Consider the following 15,754-nt stretch of genomic DNA (forward strand, 5'->3'; position numbering starts at 1 on the left):
ATTGCACACATTACCAGTAGTTACTTTAACTGATAATTGAAAGCTAGTGCATCACATGCAAAGGCTTCAGATCTGTGCCCATTAGAGTTACTGACAAAATTCACTTTGACTTTAGTGGGAACAAAAGTGGGACTAAACTAGCTTTTTATTTCAAGTGTGTGCTGAAAATGTTTTCATTAACATAGGACCAGATTCTACCTGTAAAGCTGTCTTAATCAGCCCTGGAAGGATTTCCCAGTATAAGGAGGTTCTTCCATGACTTCAAGCCATTGCAAAGCCTTACCAGTGCATGGGTGTTGCTGGGATTTACCTGCACATAGACTGATGGAAAACATTCTGATAGAACACTTTTCCACCAGAAAATGCTGATTCGACAGAATTGAATCATTCCACAGGAATGTGTTGATTCCATCAAAACTTCTGATAAAAATCTCCCTGACTCCCTGGGCAGTGGCCTATGAGTCTGCTCAGCTCCCTGGGGACTTGGACAGCCACGAGAGGCAGCACTCTGGGGAGTTGGGTAGCCAGGAACAAGCTGAAAAAATTCCATTGGGGTTCTCCCAAAATGGAATTATTTTCAGAGTTTTTCCTCTCATGAAAAATTTCAATTTTTTTGCAGGAGGAAAATTCCATTTTCCAGCCACTTCTATTTATGTTCTGCTAATCCTTGGTTGTCTTTTCAACACCTCGTGACCATTGAAAGTTAATATAACTTAAGACAATTTCATGCTGGTCTGACTTACATCAGAGAACTGGCTGAGCAAAACTTGGGCTCAGGGTAAAGGGAGCATAGAGATGACCTTTAAGGCACCCTTACATTCTGCCTCAGTTGAGTTGCATCGTGTAGCCCAAACCCCATGAATCACTTTTTAATTACAACGTTTAGAAAATGTAAAGGCCACTGAAAATAGTTCAACAGGGCCAAATCAACCACTCTGCTTCTGCTACAAAGTATAGGAAATAATGAACAATATTGGCATAGGAATGGGGAGACATGGAAAGGGGAAATGCCTCCTATTGGTATTGCTCTCTTGACTTTATGGAAACTGCTCCGGAGGAGTTGCAATCCATGGGTGTGGCAGGGTTGGAGACCAGATGCATTATTTTTCTTTCCTTCAAACCTGTATGGATTTCCTGATCACACAAATTCTGAATGTCAGCCTAAATTTAAGTGGGCTCCCAATCCATGCTTTGAATCCTCTGTTGGCATTTGTCAGTGGGAAAATCCATGGGAACATGTCAGAGCCATCCTGCTATGTAGGCAAGAGAGAGAGAAGCAGGGGCCAGGAGTTTTGACACAAATGGACCTGGACTCTGGTAAATGCGAGATTAATTTGGATTGCAGGAAATCTGCAGATTCCTTGGACCAACCCCCAACCCCCATGCAAGTTCTTTTGAGGTTGTTGCAGAAACTCTACCAAAGGAACAATGTGAAAGAAATTTGCAATTTAATTCCGTTATATAGGTTTAACCAACAAAATTGCCCAATTAAGTTTATGCTAAGATATATTATAGGCTTTAAATATCTAGAAGCTACTCCTGTAAATAGAAATAGGAAGGAAAAATACATGTGTACAGGAGAATCATATAGTAAGAGGGTGGGCAAGCTGTGCTCCTACTCTGCTTCCTGGTTTCAGAATTTGCAAAACCTGCATAAATGATGGCACGATAGGTGTCTTTTCAGCTGCTGGGTGCATAGTCTGTTTTGCACTAAAACCAGAAGCCTGTAGTTCTTTTTACAGATTCTGGTTACAACATAAATAATCTTTGCACTCCACATAATCCAGTGCAGGATTAGGCTGAAGATTTTATTCAATGGAGAACAAAATTACTAACTGGAGTTCTGCCTATGATCTCCTGTAGCCAGAACAACTCAGAATTCAGAACAAATGTAAGACACTCTCATCTGGACTGGTGTGAAGACTTGATTATGAATTGGAGTCTCAAAAGGAAAAAAGTCATTGTCAAGCTGAAGAAATCAGGATTTATTTTAGATACTGTAGAGCTTCCTCACTTCAATTTGCAATATTGCACGTACTTCAGAGGATTTTTCAAGCTTAGCAGTTCATTAGCTGTTGCAGATGGGTACCAGATGTAGAATTTTTTAAGTCTACATACACAGAAAAAATTGTTCTTAAAGGCACATTGAGTAAATTATTTCAGCTCAAAATATGGGACCAAATCCTGCCATACTTACTCAGGCAAAGCTGCCATTGAAGTCTATAAAGTTTGGCTTGAGAAAGAACTGCAGGGTTTGTTCCAGACTTTCAAAACATAACTAAGTATGCTTTCCTCAAAATGATATCTTTGATCCACTAACACCACGAGTGCTTTCTGCAGGCTATTCCAGTTGTCAACAGGTTACATTTGATAGACGATGCTTTTACATTGGCACAGTGAGTATATTTTGAGTCTATGATAGAAAATTGTTATTAATGCACTATTACATGACATTGTTATACTTCACATTCCTATTTTGACTTTGCTCCTTTGTCTCCATAAATACCCTGTAAAGAAGACAGAGTTCACCAGGGAACAGTTTAAAAATCAGTTAGGTCGTCTAGTCCATTCCTGGCCAGTGTGGAGTAGTTCCTTACAATATCTTTTCTAACTGTTTGTCCCAGCTCATATGCTTCAAGCAGTTGAGCTGCTACAATTTCCATCAAGAGACTTTACTACAAGCTAATATAGATCCCCATTAGGAAAATGTCTTAATGTTAAGCCTAAATTTCCTTTTTCTTACTGCATCTCAGTTGTTTCTAGCTATACCTCATTGTATTCAACAATTCCTTTCTGTTCCTGATAAGTAATCTTCCAGCTTCTTGTAGATGATTATCATGTCCTCTTTCATTATTGACACTGATAGAGACAGTTCAGAGGGCTGGGATTGCCCTGACAAGTGTTCGGATTCTGCAAAAAAAAACAAACAAAAAACTTAACTTACTTGCACAGTTCCCTTCCCTCCCCATGGGAAAATTCCTTTAAGGGATATCCAAGACCAGCTGCAGGTGGGGGCATAACAGTTTCATTGGAGCCATGCTGCCAGGGAGCTAGGGAAAATAGCAGAGAGCCCAGGAGTCAATGGTTATCCCTGTGCCTCCACCAGATACCTGAGATCCACAAAGGTATCAGAATCACTGTAGTCTATAGGTAGGCAAAGCACCCCCACAACACTGGAGGAGTTTGGAGGGAACTCTGTTAGGGGAACCTTAAAGAGTTTTCTTCTGCCCACTTTCTGTAGGTTTTCCCACCAGAGGGCACAGGCCGGCCTGTAATAAGGATGTGTAAGATGTGCTCCTCGCATATAGTTATGGCGGGGCTTCCCATGGAGGGTCTTGGATGGGCCCTCTGCAAAGAGTGAAGTTTAGCCTAGAGCAGGTGTCAGCAACCTTTCAGAAGTGGGGTGCCGAGTCTTCATTTATTCTCTCTAATTTAAGGTTTCGCATGCCAGTAATACATTTTAATGTTTTTAGAAGGTCTCTTTCTATAAGTCTATAATATATAATTAAACTATTGTTGTATGTAAAGTGAATAAGGTTTTTTAAATGTTTAAGAAGCTTCATTTAAAATCAAATTAAAATGCAGAGCCCCCCAGACCTTAGGCAGGATCCGGGCAGCGTGAGTGCCACTGAAAATCAGCTTGCATGCCGCCTTCGGCACGCGTGCCATAGGTTGCCTACCCCTAGCCTAGAGTGTATTGGTGCCATTCTAATAATTAATTTTAATGAATTAATTAAGTTTAAATATCCCTGAATTACCATTTCATTGTTTAAGCTTTTCGGGTAATGGTTATTCCCCAAAGCAGTTTATAATGAAAATCTGTTGTTTGAATATTTTAAAAAGACCATAAATGTTGTATCTCCAAAATGTTATTACAAAAAAATATACAGGGAATCTTCAATTTATCCTAGTGAGGATGTAAAGTGGCAGTAGTGGACATGGGCCTGATCCTGCCAACATACCTTAGTGTACTGTGTGCTCAATGTTTTGAGTTAGTTGAGTAGTCCCATTGGCTCTTGGTAACAGCACGTGGCTCAGCAGTATGTATTTGCAGGATCAGACTCTTAAACTGGTCACTATTCTATTATATTTATTCTCATTATCTGTCTTCTTTCCTAGACCCCACAGTATCTAGATGTTTTTTCATCAGTTATCTAAATATACCATTGTTGAAATGTGTGTTTAACTTGAATACCTATGATCAGTTCTGTATTTTTTTTTTAAAATAGGGCTGGATATATTGAAATTGAGTCTGCATTTGAACTAACAAAGTACCTTGCCAAAGAAGATGAAATGTTTGTGTGGTATTCAGTACTGTCAAACCTAATACCTGACAATTTGGAAAATATTCTGAACAACTATGAATTATACCCCTTTTTAAAGGTATTATCTTTATTTGTTAAATATTGGACACTTTAGACCATTTAAAAGACAATATCCTACATGAATCCTTTATAAATGCTCAAGGATGTACCACAAGGTACATTACTTTTTCGTTAAAGTTTTATTCAGCATTTTTTGTCTTTTAAGAAATGTAAGCTAATTATTTGATTTGTCTATTAATCAGTCAGAAGTAGATGCACATGCATCACTTTTTACAAAATGGGGGCCTAACAACCACCATTAGTTGTACAGAATGCAACTATTTGCAGAGGCATGGCTCCACTAATTAGGTGCCTAGACCTTCGAGAAGATGCACACGTAAGGTGATGTGGTGGCCTTGAGGGGGAAGTGGGGTGAGAAGAGGGGGAGGGGGAAATATGAGATGTGCAGGGCTGCAGCGGCCAGAGAAAGAGGCGACTTTGTCCAGCTCCAGGGCTGCAGCTGCCGGGGAGAGATGGCCCTCCTTCCCAACCTTGGTTCTGTGGCAAGGGAGAAACCCCCCTCCTTCCCAGTCCCAGCTCAGGGACTGCTGCGGCAGAGGAGAGAGGGCACATCTATCGCATTAGAAAGGTAAGACTACTGATATTAACATATGAGTTGTGTGCTTTTATTTGTAGAACAAAAAAAATTAATTATTATTAAGGGATTTTTTAATATAGAGCTTTTAGCCAAAGCGCTTTACAATAGTTAGCTAACAGTACAAACAACATTTGGAAAGATCATTAAGTGGTCCACTGAGACCCTCAGCAATTTTCAAATGGTCTGCAAAAAAAGAAGTTTGAGAACCACTGTCCTAGAGAATACACTACACCTGTGATTTGTAATGGCTTCCGGTTTGTTTTAATCTGTCATGTCCTAAATAGTTTAGGTACAAAATATTTCAGGCTGCCACTCTCCCTGTATGGTAACCAGGTGAGATCATTTGAGGAAATTGAACTAACAGTTCCCTTATTTAGTCTGCAATTCAGCAGAAATTTAGGCATGTGCTTAATTTTAAGTAGTGCCATTTGACTTCAATGGGGCAAATTACATGCTTAAAGATAAATGTGATTAAGTACTTTGCTGAATTTTTAATATGGAGGAGGCAGGGGATTTTTCCAGTATCCTGCTCTCTGGGACTTGCTTTCTTAGTTGTTCTTCCAGAGTCTGAGTTTAATCTTCATATCAAGTTCTAAAATTCATCTTACCTTCCAGGGCTAAGGGAGCTGTAATGGGAACACCTCTGTGTGAGTGGTTCAGGGAGAATTTTGTATTTTGGACATTGATTCCAATTTTTATGTTTTATTTACATTTTGCACTTGTACCCAGAGTTCCTATTTTAAAATGATCAAAATAAATAAATAAGTAGAGAAAAATACAGCAATATCATATGTAAACTAAAGTAATTTCTCTTTCTCTTCTTTTAAAAGAAATATCTGTTAAAGAGAATGTTGCCAATATACCATTATTATGCAAGTATTATTCGTCAAAATTTTGATGCTTTGGCAGATGACTATTTTGATCAGTAAGTATTTTTTTAAAAAAATCAAATTTGAAGTGATTTGATATGATGAAGACTTTAATGCAAATTGAAAATAGTTTGCAGGAAAGATATTTTAATTAATTTCAGTGTAACTGAAACATTATTATTAATAATGCAGTACCATAAATGTGCATGATGTGTGAATTTTAAAATGAAATAGCAGCAGCAAGATGGGCTGGCTGTTTTATCAGGATGGGGGGTGGAGTTAGTAAATTTAGTACTAGAGAATGATCGTGATTTAACACCCTGGAGCATTATATCCATGATTTATCCATAGAATTTTTGCATCCTAGCTATTAACAGGGCAAGTGGGTCCTCCTGCTCCTTTGTACCTCAGACCTGACGTAAAGGAACCACTTCTAAAGATTAGAGGTAGTTCAGTTTGCATGGCCATTGAATCCTTAACATGTCTGCTGAGACATGACTGTTAGAAAGATAGAGTCAGATCTCACAGTGGCAAGTGCAGTGTAAAAACATGAACAGATAGGTTTGTGGTGGGACTAGAATACATTTAAACCTTGCTAATCACTACAAACATCTCTGTGCCATGAGACTGCTATTTGGTTATGTTTTTATTATTGAACCTGCTGTTATTAGCAGATGACTTCCTGAGATACAGTGTAATTTGATAAAATTATGTTATAGTTTAAAATTATTTATTGGAATAATGCAAAATGTGTAATATGTGTCCTTTTTTTACTTCCCTTCAAGAATTCATTTGGAAAAAATTATTAATACAGCGTGTTGGCTGGGTCTCCAAGACTGTTTAAACCTATCTTCTGAACTTTACACTAAGTGGATGGAGAACCCTGACAATGAGTAAGAATGATACTGTAATATTATAGCTATGTATGTGTAAGTCAGATTTAAATTTAACAGGCCGTTACATGAGCAGGTAGTGTAGGGAAGGTTCCTTGTGTATTTCTCTTCTTCCTATATAGATTGGCAAGACTAAATTGTAAAAACCTAAATTGATATAATATGTAGTGCTTTTTCAGGTAAACTTGACTTTCATGAAGGATGCAGATTGACTGCCCTGGAAATTGAACTCTGTCTAAGCACCAAAGAGGCCAAGTGCAGACAGGGCTGTGGAAGTATCCCTCAGCACTCTGTCAGTTTGCTTCAGTTCTAACCTCTGGGTATTATCTGCACCCATTTAATCTTTAGCTGAGCCAAACACTGCCAGTTGTGGTGGTTGTTTGTGATGTGGACACTTGCCCATACCAAATCATTTCATATGTGCTACTTAACAACTACAGTATTCATTGTAAACAACTGTTAGCCATTACAGACCCAGGGCCTGATCAGGCAAAGGTTACTCTAAATTGGAGTGTCATTGATTTCAATAGGTTTCTAAGAGGGCGTGTAAGCAACACATGACTCCTGTTGGCAGGACCAAGGTCCTAGGCAGGATTTTAATAAGCAATGCAGAAATACCAGTCTGCCATGACATCCATTGTCCTATACAACATTAAAGTTGAGAATGTAAACGAATAAAAAGACAGGCAATTAAAAAAGCAGGTTCCCACAGGGACATTAACTCTGTTGCATTGCATACACTGTATATGTTAATGTGTGACTTTCACAGCTTCAACAGTAGTGTAAATGATGACATATAGCATCATTGTGGGAAATTTTACAGTTGTATGTGACATTGCTGTGTGGGGAACTTGAAAGTTACAATGTTTTATTTTTGGTAGGTTTTTACTAAGGTTGTGTAATATGGTAAAAACAAATAAATCCACAATAAGAACATATCCAGAAGCATCCTAAATGGATTTCACAAACTGAAATCAAAAGTGCATGTTGGACTTTTATGTAACTAAAGATGGCCTATATTTGTCAACAAAACCGTGTTAGAGTATTCCACTGCAGAAAAGCCCATATGGCATATTGTAATTCTCACTTCTCTTTCCCTCCTTCTTTTCTTGTTTTTCTATGCAATTATGATAGTTTTGGCACTGGTGAGTCTATGTTCTGTTTATTATTCTTATCCTTTTTCTATTTTTATTTTACCTGTTATCGTATAGTTAATAAATGCGAACAAAAATGTTGCTGGCTGTTATTTGAATCTATGTTCATATAATCACATGGCTAAGTCAGCTGAACCTGTAGTGTTTATAGTAAAGTTTGTGGGGGGGTTAAGTAGCTTTGTAACGACTGACCTCATAACAACTTCTTTTAAAGGTAAACTGAAAGCTTTAAAATGTTACTCACTATTTAGTATCCAAAACAGAATATTCTTATTATTGTGTAATGTCAGCTGTAAATACTGCAATTAAGGATGCAAGATGATTTTAATCATAATCTCCTTTCATAATTAAGGCTACAATTTTGGCACAAAAATTTGTAGTAAATTCCACAGCAGGGGGTGGGGGGAAATAAATTATGGAAGGATGAGGATCACCAAGTAATGTATTTCTTGCTACATGCACCTACACAAAAGCTATTAAATAGCAAAAGCAGCTGTGGTTATTAATAAGGGTGAGGCTATGATTGGGCGTACGTTGTAGAGTGAGCCCATCCCACACTTAACCTACAGTGGAAATCCTGTCCCAAGGGGCTGGGCCTGGCTCCCCACTTCAGGCATTGCAATCTGGAGCACTAGGTTACTGTACCACTCAGGCTTGGCACCTCAACCCCTCCACAGATGGAGACAGAAATTGGATGGTTCAAACCTAGTGGCACTGCAACCCATACATCAGGTCACAGTGCCACTCAGCTGGGGCAGTGGGGGAGGAATCAAATCTATTTTAATAGCTGTTGCCAAGATTTCACAGACTTTATTCAAATTCATGATTTCCATGACCTCTATGACAAAATCAAGGTCTTATTCAAAATTTTTTGAAATATTCATCTTTCCATGCTTAGTCTGAATCCAAAATCCCACTTTTTCAAAAGTTTGAGTTTCTGTTTTTGCGTTAGGTGGAGAAAAATATACTTGTTCTGATTTCATAATGAATAAGACCTTTCTTTCTTGGTCAGTTAATTCACACGACACAGTTAATTCACACGACAGCCAGTCTTTAAATCTTCACATATGGCCAGTCCTCACTAAGGAATGGCTGCCATCTATATTTGAAAAACAAGTGCAATTATGAAGCCATAAGTTATTCAAGTATGTTCATTACTAAGTTTTAATGAGAAAAAATAGCATGGGGTGAGGAGGCTCCCTAAATTTCAGTTCACGAATCTCCCCCCATCCCCAGATTGATCAGTATTTAGGGAGGGACAATTTTTCTACACACTGAACTGGAAAACACACCAAACCTGTAACAGACACAGGAGCTGCAGAGGAATCCTTTTGGGTGCTGACACAGTGCATTCATGCTACCCCCCCACGTTCCTTTTCTTCCACAATGCAGTCATTCTGCCATAGGCTGACAATGTCATTATCTTCCATAGTGACATCCCCACAGGCTTGAAAGGGGATATTGCTATGGAGAGCAACTGACTCCTGATCCCTTTCTGTCTAGGCACACTTCCTCCTGACCCATGGAGCTCCAATCAAGTGGACTTGGGGAAACGGGTTTTTATAGGATCTGTGGAAAGAGTATGCTGTGGAGCCCCTGCTCCCCTCTTCCCACAGCCACCAGCCAATATCTTCCAGGTTTTTCTTCCTTTTACTCATGAGAGCACTATGGCTTAACCTATTCCCTGTGGCATTGGAGAACTGAGTCGCATTGCAGATCTACAGAGCTGTGTGCTGCACATGTGTATAGTGCTCTAGACCCCCGCCCCCTGCATTTTCAGAATGGTTGAGATGCAAAGCCATGGAGCTGTGTAAAACAAAGTGATATAACTCTATCATGCCAGAACTAGGTTCCCTGCCCCATTGTTTCTCCTCAGTTATTTTCCTGTCCATGGTGTTCCTTTTTTCTGTTTTGCCCTATTCTTTTAGAACAAGGAAATGAAATTTAAAAAAGACTATGCTAGTTTTAATGGTAAGTAATTTAATACAGAGACATTAGGTAAATAGAATGTTCAGAGTCTTCTATCAGTGGGCCCCTTCCTGCCATAGGGAATCAACCGAAAAATCCAGTAGATATAAAATGTTTGTAAAGAGCACAGAGATCCTCACATGCATGATATGTTATTATTTCAGTATAATAGTTAATATTGCTAACACCAAAAAGATTTACCACCCTGTGCTGTTTTAGGGTTAGTGACACTTTTGACTGTTGCAGAAGAAACACAAACATTTTCACTCTGGTCTCAGCATGTAAAATGTAGCAGTAGGTGAGCCTGAAGGTGTTTTGGATTTGGGGTTTTTTGCAAAATTCATCATCACTTTGTAGGTACAACCCTCTAAAATGTGGATAATGGGAGACAATCTGCTGCAAGGAGAGGGGACCATTCTCTTTCTTCATCTTGCATTCTTGAAACATATGACACTCTTCTTGAAATGGACAGTGTTTTCCTATCACCTGCACTGCTGGGATAGGCCCTTCCAAAAGGCCTTTCTGAGATGATGTTTTCATGCAAATGTCATAATATTAGGATGTTACATCACCATATTGTGATGTGACACAAGGGTGTTAATTATGTTGGCTAATATGAACTATTTGCTCAGCTATATTAAAAAGCTATTCAGTTCACCTTGAAGCATCACTGTTGTGGTAATGCTTGAATAATAAATGTAAAAATGCAGTTGCTTTTCAGATTTTTGTTTCAAATCTAGTTGCTTTTCAGATTTTTGTTCTGTGCTTAGTGCTCTGTTGTGAATATTTTAGATTGTGATTAGTGAACATAATATATGACTTTCTGCTGCTTATTTTCATTTTATAGCAATATGGTGTCAACAACTATTATTCTATTTTACAGGATTCCCTTTATTATTAAAAGAACAATCTGTTGTTATGGTGTTGCAATGGGAAGTGATAACGAATGGGACTTCGCATGGAAAATGTATAATCATCATAATTCTACAGAAATAGATAAGGATATAATGCTATTTGCCATGAGTTGCACCAGAGAGTCATGGTTGCTTTACAGGTGACTTTGATCAAATCATATTTTTAATGTATTTAACAGTAAATCACTAATTTCTTGGTTTTAAGGGCAAAGATAGATATTAATTCAATAATAAGTTATCCATTGTTTAAAGTGCAGTGCTACTCCTAAAAATGACTTTATAAAAATTGCATTATTGAGTCCATAATTACCATCATTATTATTTCTCAATGGCTGCAAAGAAAATCTGCTTAGTTTATAAGTAAAAATATAGTGAATCTGGATTCTGTGATAGTTTATGTCCACTTTGCACCACTGAGAAGTGCAAGATAGACAGGCAAGCATAGCATCTCTCTCTTATTGGGGTAAACTCCACTGATACAAAGCTTGCAGAGGCAGCATAGCTGCCTCCTCTGGCAGCCGCTCCTCTGGCATGGAGGGCATGTCAGGAGATGGAGGGAGTATATTGGGGGTGAGGGTAGGAACAGAAAAGACATGATAGAGCAGAGCACTGCTATGCTGATGCTCCACTGTTCTGCGGTCATTTAAGGACCTTATGCCACTTTGATAAGTTAGAGCTTGTCCTCACCAGCTCTAACCCGTTCCAGGAGCTTCCCCTGGCTCCCTGATGGCCCTTTCCTCCCTGTGCCTGAGAGAGTGAGACTCCAATGCATTTTTCCAAATGGCAGTCTGCAAAGTCACTTAGGAAGAGGAAAGTCAAAATGGGCTCGTTCTGTCTCACAAAGAGTAAATATTCTGCAATTAGAAATTAGTTAACAATCCTGTCTCTGGTATGCAGCCAGAGAAAATTCAGGCGACCTGCACCTGCCTTATGCACCCGTGCATGTGGCAGCTACCAGTGGAGAGCCTCTGAAAATGCAGCTCCTTTGGCAGTCATGTTGCTCTGGAGAGTGGGAAGCACTCCTTAGGCACTAGGGACTTAACAGAAATGCCACACATCTCCTGGGTATCTTGACATAGGGGGGAGGGATAGCTCAGTGGTTTGAATATTGGCCTGCTAAACCCAGGGTTGTGAGCCCAATCCTTGAGGGGGACATATGGGGATGGTCCTCCTTTGAGCAGGGGGTTGGACTAAATGATCTCTTAAGGTCCATTCCAGCCCTAATATTCTATGAAGGGTCCTGCTCACACTGCAGGAGGGCAGACACCAACCTTGCTCCTGACAGGATGAGTCCGTAGAAACTAAGAGTCCATGGATTTTTTCTGTGGAAGGGATAATTTGCGCCTCACATTTTCTGAGAAGTGCAAAGATAAGGAAAATGAATATGCCCATATCCTGTGCAACACTTTTTCTGCATTGAGAATGTAAAGTCAGTAAGTAATGAAAGGTTAATATTTATATTAAACATGATACTCTAACAATACAGGCAGCTCGAAAGGTCAATGTTTGTATTCTAAATAATTATATTTTTATTGTATGTTTCCAACAGATATTTGCAGTACTCACTCAACAATTCATTATTGTCTTCTGATAATATATCCATAGTCATTTCAAATGTGGCAGCTACTGAGATTGGCCAACGCATAGCATGGGAATTTGTAACAGAAAATTGGCTTCTTTTAAATGAAAGGTATGGTAAGCAACCAAATTATGTCATTCATCTTTATTTTTGCAGTTGTTTCTCTGACTCTCTTGTCTATAGGAGCGGCGCCAGGGTTTTTGGCGCCCTAGGTGCAGGGCCGGCTCGCTGGTCCCGCGGCTCCGGTAGACCTGCCTCAGGCATGCCTGCGGATGCTCCACTGAAGCCGCGGGACCAGCGGACTGTCCGCAGGAACGCTTGCGGGAGGTCCACCAGAGCAGTCTGATTCCCTCCCAAATCCTGGTGCCCTAGGCGACTGCCTAGGTTGCCTAAATGGAAGCGCTGTCCCTGCTTCTCTACCTTAAGTTTGAGCTGTAGAGCCCAATGGCAGATGTTCTACTCCAGAGGTGCCTGCATTTCCATGGTGGTCTAAGTGATTCCTACATAAAAAGGCTAGAATTATCAGAAGGGCTCAGCTTTCATTAAGGCACCAAAATAAGTGGCTGGATTTTCAAAGAGCTCAATAGAAGTATGTGTCCCCCTGTAAGTGTCTCAGTGGGAGTTAAGGGGTATTGACCTGCTTTAAAAAATCTGGACCCTATTTTGGTGACTAAGTGGGAGCTGAGCTTTTTGAAAATCTGGCCTCAACTGTAAGATGGTGAGCATTTAAAAATCTGACTCACAGTGCAACCTTATAAAGTGCTTTGTGGCAAAAACATTATAAAAATGTGAGGTTTTTCTTATTGTTAAATAGCATGCAATCTGGTGTACTCCAGAGTTCTATATACTCCATACAACACAAATATTTAAACTGGAAGCATTGGAAGGTAGTTGGATCCTATAACTCATTGGTAAGAGTAGGAAAGGGTATGGCCCGGATATTGTGGCAGGAGAATGGCTGGTCATCTAGGAGTGAGATGTTGGGGGCAGATAAAAAAGGAAAGATTAATATGTATGTGGTATGATTCTGGAAGCAAGGAGAATGAACAGAGGAGGTTTGAAGAGTGGTCAGACATGGGAGAAAGGGTAAATGGGCAGGAACACTCTTGGATCAGATGACATGGGAGGAATGGGGGGGCATATCAGGAGATGGAGGGAGTATATTGGGGGTGAGGATGGGAACAGAAGAGACATGATAGAGCAGAGCACTGCTATGCTGATACTCCATTGTTCTGCAGTCATTTAAGAACCTTATGCCACTTGTATAAGTTAGAGCTTGTCCTCACCAGCTGTAACCAGTTTCGGGAGCTTCCCCGGCCCCTGATGGCCCTCCGTCCAAACTTTCAGATGGAAAATGTTATTGCCCTTTAGTTTTATCCATCATGAGTTTATCAAGCTATCAATATAACGGTTTAAGACACACAGGCTTCCTGTATATGAATATGAAACTTTCCAGTTCAGCCTCTTTACAGAGTAAAGCCTGGGACAAATTGTATGGCAAACATGCAGTCAGTTTTTATATAGTAAGAAAACGCATTTTTATCTGGAAATGTTAGATCACAGGGGAATCCTGTATGGCATAAAGCTGAGATAACTTCATCTACCCCATGTGCTCCTAGCCTCACCAGCATAGGAGGTGGAACAACAGTGGGATGGGATGTGGTTATATCATCTTGCACTCCTGCTAACCCTGGCTGGCAGAATGGTCCCAACAGGACCATTACTATGGTATAACAGAGAAGCCATTTGATTTTGTTTGTGTGCAACATAACTTAGCCCCTAAAGATAACCCAGTTTAGGGCCAGTTGTGGCAGCTTTTGCCACCACAACCTGTCCCCTGGCAGAATTTGTGCCACTGTGGATCACTGCACAGTTATACTGACGTGAAACCTGCTGTTAATGTGGTCCATCACTTTCAAATGAAACTATTGCCAATAGGAAAACACTGAGATACCTGAAACTACATTTTAATCCTATCAGGTCAAATGATGAAGGGGACATAACTCCTGTTGAATTAAATGATTATTTAACCTGCTTACTCCAGGCCTGGATAGAGTTCCTAGTATCTTTTATATCACAATATGCCATGGCTCTGATTCAATACATTAATATTTCTCTTCCTCCTTCAAACTCTTGCACCTGATTATTTGCATGTGATTGACAATAGATGAGCATATTTCTCTAGTCTCTTCTAACTTGATTATGATTTTTAGCTGTGTAAAAATGGCAGAGTTTACCTGATTAGACAAGTCAGATGATTCCTGTTTATTTACACTAGATTGACAGCAAATCTTTTACAGAAAAGAAAATTATTTGTAAACTGCACTCTGCATCCAGCATAGATATCTGCCTTACTAATTTAAACTCTGAGAATATGTCTTAAAATAAGGGGAGGGCGGGCAGGAGAGAACTCAGATTACTAAATTTCAGTTTAGACAATAGTTTCAACATAATAATAGATTAGGCCTGGCGAATATGCTTGCAGAAGAGGAATGCAGGCTGATGGCATATTTACCAAGATGTTATCAAAATGCTTCTCTTCCTGACTGATATTTATATTACTTTATAGGCATAGGAATGGAATACTACAGAAATTATTGGGAGTTATGGAAAACTTTGTCAATACAGACTTACAGATCCAAGAAGTAAGTTACTTATATGCCATTGGATAAATAACTAATTTAAACCTTGCTGTCAATTTGTAAATAGTTTTTTTTTAATTACGTATTTATTAAAAAGAAAAGAAAAGCATGAAATGTATTGAATAAATATATGGAAACTCATTATGGTTTTTGTTCAGACATAGAGATAGGGGTGCAACCAGAATTTTCCTAATGTACCCAGCCCAAATCCCTCACTGCCTCTTCACCCAGACCTGTTTCTCCCCCCTGCACCTAGCTCTACACACAAACCCCTCCTACTGCCCCACACCCAGCCCTGTGCTTTCTCCCCATATTTCCATGCCCCAGCTCCAAGTTCTCTCCCCTGTACCCAGCCCCATGCTCTTACTCAGTAAGGCACCATCCTCTTCAGCAGGCAAACAGTCGTGGGAGCCTTTGTCCCCATCCTCCTCCTTCGTATCAGCTTCTCAAGGAAGCACCAAAAGCCCGGATTTAATCCTCCAACTTTCCTGGGGGTGTCCAGTGCCCCCTGCTCCACTTCTTCCTGGGGGGTGGGGCTGCCTAATGCCCATAGGCACCAAAAGGACTGCAAAGATGGGAGAGCCAAGTAGGTGCACTGTGTCACAGAACCACTCAAATTTGGCCTGGCCACCCTTCAATCCTGATTGAGGGTGGGGACAGCAGGGCCAAATTTCCAACTCCAGTAAGGGGCCAAAGGCAAGCCTGGGTCTCCTCAGCCTCCTCCCACATTGCAGCTCTGCTCAGAGATCAGTGATTTTAAAAAAGTTACAACC

The 15,754-nt window shown here is 39.9% G+C and overlaps 1 protein-coding gene across 1 annotated transcript in view; it reads left to right on the forward strand.

Moving 5' to 3' along the window:
- LVRN (laeverin) overlaps positions 1–15,754 on the forward strand; it is a 64,321-nt gene that overhangs the window by 42,264 nt on the left and 6,303 nt on the right. The window contains exons 13-19 of the mRNA XM_032789116.2: positions 2,341–2,396; positions 4,230–4,383; positions 5,793–5,887; positions 6,617–6,724; positions 10,730–10,900; positions 12,310–12,450; positions 14,909–14,984. Coding sequence (XP_032645007.1) covers positions 2,341–2,396; positions 4,230–4,383; positions 5,793–5,887; positions 6,617–6,724; positions 10,730–10,900; positions 12,310–12,450; positions 14,909–14,984 — 801 coding nt within the window. The remainder of the gene's footprint in view (positions 1–2,340; positions 2,397–4,229; positions 4,384–5,792; positions 5,888–6,616; positions 6,725–10,729; positions 10,901–12,309; positions 12,451–14,908; positions 14,985–15,754) is intronic.

This window comes from Chelonoidis abingdonii, chromosome 6 (genome assembly GCF_003597395.2).
Source record: "Chelonoidis abingdonii isolate Lonesome George chromosome 6, CheloAbing_2.0, whole genome shotgun sequence".
NCBI classification, from domain to species: Eukaryota; Metazoa; Chordata; order Testudines; family Testudinidae; genus Chelonoidis; species Chelonoidis abingdonii.